General features: G+C 37.0%; 1 protein-coding gene across 2 annotated transcripts; it reads left to right on the forward strand.

Annotated features, from left to right (window-relative positions):
- Nucleotides 1-304: 304 nt before the first annotated feature.
- mfsd9 (major facilitator superfamily domain containing 9) lies at nucleotides 305-8,928 on the forward strand. 2 transcript variants are annotated; one of them, XM_063006171.1, is made up of 6 exons: nucleotides 305-332; nucleotides 2,435-2,522; nucleotides 4,280-4,323; nucleotides 4,867-4,996; nucleotides 6,024-6,233; nucleotides 7,524-8,928. In XM_063006171.1, exons 2-6 carry the CDS (start codon nucleotides 2,453-2,455, stop codon nucleotides 8,348-8,350), a joined length of 1,281 nt encoding a protein of 426 aa, XP_062862241.1. In that variant the 5' UTR covers nucleotides 305-332; nucleotides 2,435-2,452; the 3' UTR covers nucleotides 8,351-8,928. The 2 variants fall into 2 exon arrangements, with proteins under 2 accessions (XP_062862241.1, XP_062862240.1); XM_063006170.1 differs by lacking the exon at nucleotides 305-332 and adding an exon at nucleotides 732-964.
- The last annotated feature ends 2,166 nt before the right edge of the window (nucleotides 8,929-11,094 follow it).

An 11,094-nucleotide genomic window follows, 5' to 3' on the forward strand; every position in this document is an offset into this window, starting at 1 on the left:
TTACATTGAATTTTAAACAAAAATATTACTTCATGACATCTAATCGCAAGGAAAGCGGTAAAAAAGACAGTTGGGTAGTTTTTTTTCGACTCGGACCTGTTGAAGCAGTACGGGACACAGCACTGCGGCATATTGAAAATACGAGGGACTCGGCCAACTTGGACCCGGATGTGACGTATCATAAGGTCGACACGTCACCACTTAACAAGCGGAAGGGATAAATTATGTTTTGTTATTATATAATTGGTTCTGAACAAAAAAACTCAGACTTAGTTCATTATAATAATAAATGGCCTACTCAAAAACGACACACTGCTCTCCCCTACATAAAAGTAAATAAACTACTTTTACAAGTGAAAAGTATCGGTATATGTATCGGCGATATGAGCCTGTATTTACTTCTTATCGGATCAAATAAAAAAATCATGTTTATCAAGTGTACAAACGCTTTAATATTAACGACATATACAATTTAAGCGTACACACGTTACCGATCTCGGTTTTTGTATTTAAACAATATCTAACGAACAAAATAAATCTGTTTACATGTGAAATTAAAGCGGTTTCGAATGTAGCGCGATTAAAGATTGGACGGTACCATGTTTTAACCAGGGGGCACACATTTTACTAATTAACGCTAACAGACAAATTTAATATAATACACGTGAATAATTTATCCACAAAATATTACTTACATATCTCAAATTTAAACAGAATTGGATATTGTAACACAGGCACAATCGACGTGCATCGTAGGAAAACGCTGTTGTATCAATCACCCCTGGTTAGATGAACAATGGTCTGAACCAGGATTTGACTGATCTGGACCGTACCACTGCTGCAGCTTCCGTGTTAACCGCACCGGGAAGTGAACAGCAGAATGAATCACCTAAAATGTAACAATTTTCTGAAATCTACCAGACCCACGCGGATTATCAGATGCATTTATGTAGTCGGATTTATGGTAAGTAGCATAATCGTGATGACAAGCTATTGGAGTGTCTAACTAACATTGTGTTTATATATGTATGCTTAAAAGAAGTAAAACTGCTGCAAAGCATCTAATGATCTGCACTGTCAGTTCTGATGATCAGCACACGTGCGTATTGATACATTTATTAATAGATGCATTTATTGATAGATACATTTATTTTGCAGATTCCTCTATTACTGGATATACTGTAGAATACAACATGAGTATACACTTGCACTTGAGCTGATAATCGTTGAAGGTCTTCATCAGAGGCTCTCTGACAGTCCATGGACATAAACAAAAAATTTTTAGCTCTTGACCTCAGAACCATAAACAGTAAAATGTCCATAGTCCATCTGATCCATGCACATTCCTGCAAATGTCACCCTACAGATTGGTTGCAACACAGCTCACACTGATAATTAAAATGCTGCTGAGGTTGTTGATTATCCAGACCTGCAAAATAATGTTTTATTGCTTCACCCTGCCCAACAGAGATACAGCTAGTAGCATAACAGAACGTGTAAGTAAATAGACTGTTCAGTTCCAAAATAGTTGCATAAAGTATATGATATAAATATATCATATAATATATATGAAATATGATATAAACGGGACAGGCTGTGATGGAATAGATAATCTCTCTAATTCTTTACCTCTCATTAAGCTGTTGGTTCAATTTCAAGTGTTATGACACTACTCAAGTCTTAATTTTTTTGATAAGCTGTTAAAATTTTACTGTACACCTATTGCAGATAGAGTGTCAGTTCAGTGTCATGTGTTAGCGGGCGGCACGGTGGCTAAGTGGGTAGCACTGTCACCTCACAGCAAGAAGGTCCTGGGTTCGATCTCCAGGTGGGGCGGTCCGGGTCCTTTCTGTGTGGAGTTGGCATGTTCTCCCCGTGTCTGTGTAGGTTTACTCCGGGAGCTCTGGTTTCCTCCCACAGTCCAAAGACATGCAAGTGAGGTGAATTGGAGATACAGAATTGTCCATGACTGTGTTCAATATAACCTTGTGAACTGATGCACCTTGTGTAATGAGTAACTACCGTTTCTGTCATGAATGTAACAAAAAGTGTAAAAACATGATGTTAAAATCCTAATAAACAAACAAACAATCATGTGTTAGCATTAAAAACTGTTAACATTGTATTATATACAGTACTCTCTCAAGCAGCAATAGAATGGAATGTGTACCATTCAGCTACACCTGAAAACACATGTTGTGGAAATTTTAAAATTTTAAAGTAGAGTAAGGATATTTGTTTTCAATTAAAGTGTAGAGCGAAGATATCACCTTATATTGTAATTTTTAAAGCCAGAAAACACATTTGTCAGGTTTCTATAGACCATTATTTGGAATTTATTGTACACTAAACATCTCCGCATATATTCATTTAACAACATGAGCCTTGTATGCGTTCTACATCTTGATGTCTATCGGTTTTGTTTTGTGCACAGGATCTCTTTGGGGTCAGTATGATCATCCCTCTGCTAAGTCATCATGTTAAGGCATTAGGTGCGAGCCCGATTGTTGCTGGAATAATAGGTAAGGTTGCTCTATAAACTGATTAAATACATTCACTGAGTCCTTTTTTTCAATCATTCATTTAGACCCATATAGCTATTTTATATGCTACAGCTCCCATACTGAAAAACTTTGGTAGTATAAAAATACTGACTGTAGCCCATCTGTTGTGTACATGTCACCCCCTGTACATCAGTTATTATTCAAAATATACCCCCAATGACCAAATAATGTTTGGTTAGTGGACTATTCTTAGCACTCAAAGACACTAAAATGGTAATAATATGAATATGTGTGAGTGCATCAGGTTCAGCTGTGTTGTTGGGATTTTATAATATTGTTTAAACATGTTTCATTACTGTCAGTTAGTGTTGTTCACAGTATATTACCTGTTCTATGTCACAACACAACAGTAATTCAGTGTTGAGGAACTAGTCAGCATGTGAGTGGGACTATCTTTTGATTACCTACTGCTTTAAGCATTATTTATTTAGTTTATTTGTTTGTTTGTTTTGCATTATTTAAAGTAGTCACATACAGCCAATAGCCTGCAGTCAATACTGTGTATTGCTTAGCCCTGATTCTTAATGAAAAGCTTATAGTTGTGCCTTAAACTTTAACTAGGGATCTTGTGCTGAAGTGTTTTAGCATTTATTGCAATCACAGGGTTTCTAAAGTAAGTCCTGAAATGAATGACTTCAAAGGAACGTAGATAACTCATGCAAAATACATAATTAAACATGTGATTCTGTGCTGTACAGATGGTTTCTATGGAACAAGCAAATATTTTCAGGCATGCTGTAAAAGAGCTAAACATGCTTGCAGCTGACTTGACATAGGAACATGTTTAATTTCCTTTCTTCTAACAAATATGGTTTCAGTTATCTTAATGGAAATAATAACTTTGTTTAAACTCTACCCCTGAACACATCATATTGGACTAAGTGGTGGTGTTGACTTTTTGTAGTCTATTTAAATTTATTGTTTACTTTAATAATATTCCAATTAGAGTATTAGAAAATGCTGAATGTTTTCATACTCTCATATTTTAAACAAAGAGAGCATAATACGTTTTTTTCCAGCTAACAAAGTTAATTGTTACTATGGGTAATAGTTACAGTATTCAGCTGAGTTCAGGTGTTCATGTACATTTGTTTGGGACATACATTTTATGGAAGTTTGAGGATTTTCATGGTTTTAGCAATTTCCTATTTTCTGACTAAATGATTTAAACACTTCTTTCTGTAAATAAGATATTTTAATCTTATGATGTGAAAGATCTTTATTGTCATTTAACTTTATTTGCATCAGAATTCCTAAATTCTTGTTAATAATAATAATTGACTATAGCTGATGACATTTTGCTCACATCAGGCTAGTATAAAAGGTATTTGCCCAGGATTACATGAATTTATACATTCATGTGTGAAACTATCCACAATCAACTATCCAAAATCACCATGGGTTTAGAGGCTGCTTTTTTGTGTATGTGATTAACAACAAACTCTAGCTAAGCCTTATTTCAGAGTAGGACCTTGCACAGCAGCCTCTAGGCCCATGGATGTGTCAAGCTTGCTTGACTGTGAACAGTGTCACCCATATTATAGCAACATGAAATTTAAGGTAGATCTTTATCAGTAAGAGCACTGTTTTTTTTTTTTATTACAGTTTACAGCCTAGTTCTGATCTAGCTATACCACGGTGCACACATTTTATCAGACAGTGTATATGTCGTTTTACCCAGCTATAATTTGTTCTCTCTTATTTTTATATTGCAGGGTCAACGTATGGGGTTTTACAGCTTTTCTCCAGTACTGTAGTAGTAAGTAATATAGTAATATTTTATCATAATATCCTGCCATGCTGATATGGAGAAATGTGCAGCACATTACTATTAATACCAAAGAGAATTTAAATAAACCATTGTTTTGCAGTAATTTGAGTAAGTAAATAATTTTGTGTTTTTAAGAGCAGTGTATGGATGTTCGATTCTCCAAGACCTAAAGGATACACCAAGATTTTTTACTGTACAAGTATGAATCATCAGAGCCTCCACACCCATAAAAATTGGTTTAAAATTGCATAGTTATGAGTCAAATTACCAAGTCAAAGGGCAATTGTTTTCTGTTGGGTGCTGTGCGTAAAGAGTTAGGAAAGGAACAGCCGAGGCACTGTGATACGCCTGAGGCTGACCGGCACAACAGAAAATTCACTTGGGTCATGATTACATTAAGTCAGTATGTTTTGCATTGCATGTATAGTGTAAGTGATAGTGCTGGTGTCACGGAGTAAGCTGTGGCATTTGTCTAGAAATACATTAATATTTACTGATGCTTCATGAACGTTATTTAACTTTCTTTGTCAGGGCAGCTGGAGTGATGTAGTAGGAAGGCGTTCTTCATTGCTAACATGCCTTCTGCTAAGTGCCTTTGGATATGTCCTTCTAGGGATGTCCTCTAATATTGCTCTGTTTGTGCTGGCTCGAATACCAGCAGGTATGTTGCAGAGCTCGATCTACTGTTTTCACAGGTGTATGTACAGCGCTTTAGTTAATACTATTTTTACCCTGTATGATTAATGCATTGTATGCCACACACGCACTCACTTAATTGAGAAGTTAAGGTGAAGGATGATTCATCTTACCATATTACCAAACCTGTATGTATGGGTTTTTGCACCACTGATATTTCAAATGTGCATCAGTCATTGTAATAAAGGTTTTATGTGTGGCAACCTACTGTGGGTGTGTGAGGTGGGCATCCTACAGTGCATGGTGTTATACTCACATGCCCGGCTGCCCACATGATCTTAGAAGAAACAGGATTAGTCAGACCAGTACACCCTCAAATATGTGGCAGCAATGATTCCATCAAACCCTCTGCTGAATAATCAAACCCTTACTGCACCGCAGCAGTGTTATTAGTAACGTCTTTTTGGATCCACTTGCTTATAAGCAAAATCTGGCAACCTTTGGGCTATTTTAACTGTGAATACCCTTGATTGACCAATAAACTATTTAAATAATATGCTTCCTCAATATACTGTATATCAGTTGGGGATTTTTAATATATGTAAGGAGTAGTACTGTGAATGACCTGAGCTTCAGTATGAAGGTCTGACAGAACAAATTGTTTAAAAATAATAATAAAATAAAATCATTTTAGAATCAGCACTCTTTTGCAGAATACATACAATAACCGAGCTTTAAATATTTTGGTATAACGTGTAAAACTTGCAGTATTGGGCTACACTTGAAGTAAAAACAACACTGTATACCCGCCAAGCTGGAGGGTTGTGTTTCAATACACACATAAATCCTTTACAGTGCGCTCGAATAAGTAGCCTCGCCAATGGTCGAGATCGAATTTAGCACAACATTTAAAATATATTATGCTATTTGGAACACAACAGCTCTCCTCTGATTCTTCTTATCCATTCCATTAGATTAATATTTCCACTCTCAAGTTTTTTACTATGTGCCTCTGTTTGTAGTTTGTATTTTTACATGGTTTTTCCTCACAGGAATTTTTAAACACTCCCTGTCGATCTGTCGAGCGCTTCTGGCAGATTTAGTATCGCAGACTGAGCGCCCCCTGGTGATGGGTCACTTCAGTGCAGCTTCCAGTGTTGGCTTTATCCTGGGCCCTGTGGTAGGAGGCTACCTGATTGAAAAGGAGGGAGGTTTCTACTTGTGCTCATTTATTTGTGCAGCCATCTTTCTGATCAATGCAGGTAATGTATGTTCAATAGAACACAAAACAGATGTTTTAACAATCTTGAATTTAACATTTAATAATGTAACAGTGTTTAATTATTTTTAAACTATTAATCAGAATTTAAAGTCATTTTGTATTTAAGTATTTACAGAAATGTTTGTGCTGTCAATGGCATTTTTGCAATACAGTTTGATGAACACCTTAAAATGCCTATAGTGCTGCAAGAAATTAGTGAGAATCTTATATGAATATCCTTACTATGCATGTTTCTTACTTTGTGTATGAATTAAATGTTGTGTATATATATATATATATATATATATATATATATATATATATATCAGTGGCGGCTGCTGGTCTTTCAAAGAGGGGAAGCTCATTGTCGGCTTACATCATAAAATTTGTCAATTTATTTATATATAAATGTATAAATACTCCCCTTTGTTAGTTTTCAAGAAAATGGCATGAAATGGGTTGCAGTTTGTCTTCTGACTTCACTCGCAAAATCCGCGATGGTACTGAAGCTCCCAGCGACAGCTGTCAATCAAAACAGGATTCAGCCTTTCGACTGATCCTCCAATCATCTTGCAGAAGCTCAGCGTCCAGACCCGCCCACAGCCCCATTCACCCCCAGAGACGCTCAGCGTCCGGGGGCGGGACAAAATCGTGGCATTTATCCAATGATAAGCCCATGCAGCCCCATAGAAGCAAAGAGACGCTCAGCGTCTGCGGGTAAATGCATTGACGCTCCGGGAACGTATGAGTTAAGTTAACAAAATCGAGTCGATTTGTGATAAGTAGCTGATTCTGAACGAACTCGTCTTCGAGATGAACGTGTTCTAACGCATTTGTAGTCAATGAAATGTTAACACAACTGTACATATTTGACCATTTAATTTTTGACATTTTAGGGGAAGTATATATATATATATATATATATATATATATACATGTTTGTGTGTGCATATACAGTATATACGTATATATATATAAAAAAACACAAAATGTTCGTAAAGCCTATTTTAAAAACCAGATGAATTATTTCATTACTTTATTTTCAATAACTGGTGTGACAGTAACTCTGGTGACAGTCTGTAAAGAGTTTTACTTGTTATCCCTGAGTCACGGCTATTTTAAATTGTCTTAAAGTTTAAGTGTGTGTGAATGAATAGGTGAGTGTCTGACGCCCTGTGATTGGCATCCGGTCAAGGGTGTGTTTCTACCATGCAACTAGAATGTCTGTGTATTTTTGTTACTCATATTGGCTGGGACACTTACGGTATGCATATTTTGTCTTTTTCCTCAGGCTTGGTCTGGATGCTGCCATGGAAAGAGATTCTAAACCATCAAGTAGATACTAGCAGTTACACTAAGAGCAGGAAAATCAATAATGAGCTAAAGAACTGTCCAGATATAAACTTTCATGCACCTCTTTCACAAATGAATGCCTGTAACTCTGCTGGATCTCTTTGCAGAAGATGGAGCAGTGCAGCTTGGCTCCAGCTGACATCAGTAGGATCACAAATTCGTTCTGTGGCCTCTTCAGACATGTGGGACTTGTTTTTGGTGCGCCTGTTAATGGCTCTGGCTATTATGCTGTACCATAGCAACTTCTCATTGGCGATGGAGGAGCGCTTTGACTTGAAACCCAAAGTGACCGGCTACCTTATAAGCTACAGCAGCATGCTGGGTGCACTTTCTGGCTTCCTGGTGGGACCTGTGACTCGCCTATACAATGGTAACATGTCTGCCCTGCTGCTACACTCCACAGTGCTCACATGTTCTCTAATCATTCTGTACGCTGCAGCAAGTGATGTGGGACACGTTCTGCTCTCATCCACCTTCTTTGCCATTTCTACCAGCATAGGGAGGACATGTATCACGGACCTAGAGCTGCAGCGTGGAGGCAGTGTGAGAGCTAGTGGCACTCTGATTGGTGCAGGCCAGTCGGTGACAGCGGTAGGACGTGTGCTAGCCCCACTGCTTTCCGGCCTAACTCAGGAAATTAGCCCCTGCGGACCTCCAAGTCTCGGGGTGCTGCTGGCTTTCACAGCTGTGGCATTGCTGCTTGTTAGGACTCCTAAGTGGGACTCTAAAACCAAGGGGAGGTCAAAAATTCATAAAAGTGACTGAAAGTAAAACTCGTTTAAGCTATTGACAGTTGCAGGTGTTAGATAAAGATTAGAGCATGTTCTTGACAACTAGAGCTAGTTATGATTCATTCTTCACAAATTGCATATGTGAATGTTGATGGGTTAACCAACAGCGGGGTAGTCTATGCCTAGTATTGATGGTATCACCAGCAAAGCAGCCACCTATAGCTTTTTACACAAACCAGAAGGAACAGACTTTTTAAATTCTAGAATGCCTAAATACCGAAAACCACTACTTGGAGGAATGTGTAAAATAAAAGCTACATATTCCCCAGATGATGATCAAATTATTAGTTACTGAAGTAAGATAGCTCATATTATTTTTTTTTACCTCAGGAAGGTATTTGTTGTCACAAACACTATTTATTTGTATTGCACTTCATATTATGCTCCTGTGCGTTTTATGCAAGTCTTACAATTGTATTACAAAGTTAACTTCAGAAAAGATGTGAAAGATACAAACTCTGAATGTAGGGGTCACTTTTGTTTTTCAGCTGACCTAAATATGTCATTTTTATGACATTAAAGTATTTATTGTATTAAAATGTTTTTACTGTTTTAAGTTGTAGGAACACTTTATATTATTATTATTATATTATTATTATATTATTATCATATAATATCAAATAATACATAATATTTGAAGGTGAACTTCAGTCCCTCTTGCATTTATTATTTTTTTTATTGTCTGTTTTACCACTGCTTTGCCCTTTTCAGGGCCGCGATAGGTACAATTCACAGGTAGAATGGTTGGAAACACCCTGGACAGGTTGCCAGTACATCTTCCTTACATAAAAAATATATAATAATATATGTTGGATAACTATAATATTTGTACTTTAGATGTAAACTAGCTGTCATAATACATTTGCAGATACTAGTTTATTTTTATACTGGTTTACTGACTACTTTGATAGTCAGTTTGGTTAACAGTGCAAACCAAACAGTAGATTACATAAAAAAAAAAAAAACTATGTTTTATTTTTTCTTAAACATTTGCAAAAATTACATTCCCAAATTCCCTCTAGTTAAGATGGTTCTTTTTCCACTTTAAAATTTAGTTGTCTTTAGTATTACTGTATTTAGTGTTACTACCTTTAATGTTGAACCAAAGAACTGTCTGTGAAACTATCCAAGAACTATTGGGGTATGTACAAATCCAATTTCAAAAAGTTGAGAGAGCTGGTGCAGCGGTAAAATACACTAACACACCAGAGCTGGGATTTCAAATACATCGTATCGAATCTCAGCTCTGCCATCCATCTGGGCTGGGTGGCCACATGACCAATGATTAGCTGCTGTTCAGGGATAGGATGAGCTGGACCAGGGTTTCTCATAACTGGTGCAATTATGACCTCTGCTGGCTGATTGATGGTGTCTGCTCAGAGGGAAATAATGCTGATCAGGATGTGGCTCTCCGTGCACAAGGCTGGTCCGCATATGAACTCGCCTCGTGCAGGTGAAAAGAGGCAGTCAGTACTGCTCACGTGTTGGAGGGGGCATGTGTCAGTTGTGAAGCTCCTCAGTCAGCAGTAGAGGGTTGTATCGGTAGAGGTAAAGCGTAACGCAACCAGGGTAATTGGAAACGACTAGATTGGGGGGTAAATTGGGGGAAAATTAGTCGTTTTGACTCAATAGTCAAGGGTCTCTGTTGTTGTGTTATACAATGTGCCACGAGTTTCCAATGGGAAACAAATATGGAATGCAGACAGACCAGTCTAGCACCCGCACACTATAAACTCATGCTATTATAACACCTTCGGAATGCTGATTGGGATTGCCCTGCTGAAACAGACCAGGACAACCCTAAAAAGGTGTCTCTAAATGGAAGCATATGTTGCTCCAGAATGCATATGCACCCCTCCGCATTAATGGTGCTTTTACAAATGTGCCACTGGCACACACTCCTGTACTATGACAGACAAATCCCCCGTAGTCATTTTAAAATGTTCGTGAACTCATAAATTACTGCATCTTTTGTTAATGCCCCTTTTACACACTCATGACCTTATAACCTGGTACTTATTTACCTTTTACCTGCGCAAAGTTACTAAGCAGGTTTTTTCAACAATTACAACCTCTGAAGTTTTAAAATTGCCTTTTTTTTTGGAATGTGCTGTAGACATCACTTCAGAAATTAGCATATTTCACCTACATCAACATACTTACTTGCTGTTCTTGTACGTTCAAATCACTGTTGTCTTTATTTGCATTTTACCTATTGACCCTGTTTTTTAAAATTAGGTTTGTATATGTATTGTCTATTTCCGGAAAAAAATAGTATTTACAGAAAAATCAATCAACAAGCAAAGTAATTAAAACACTTACTGCAATAATTAGGAAAAGTTAACAAGTCCAGTTATCTGGCTAAGTGATAAACAGTTGTTCCCTTGTATGTACTGTGCTACAGTCATTGACAAAAACAGGTTTTAACTAGGAAATGTATCAGCTATTGTTCATACACATTCTATTAAATTTACATTTCCCTATCTTAGCTTGTCTCTGTGTCAAAAAGCTGTTTCGCCCAGCTTAATGTTTACCCTACTTATATTATATGTTTTTGTGTCATATTTGCATCAGATGGCAAATATCTCCAAAACAGGTGCAGTCACAAGAATTAAAATGAAATAAATAAGATTAATATTGTCTGTAGCGTAACATGAATCACCATGTAACTTTGGTAAAGTGATATTTCGGACAAATTAAGACTTTAGAACACAAAGA

The sequence above is a fragment of the Trichomycterus rosablanca genome, chromosome 12, assembly GCF_030014385.1.
Source record: "Trichomycterus rosablanca isolate fTriRos1 chromosome 12, fTriRos1.hap1, whole genome shotgun sequence".
Lineage (NCBI taxonomy): Eukaryota > Metazoa > Chordata > Actinopteri > Siluriformes > Trichomycteridae > Trichomycterus > Trichomycterus rosablanca.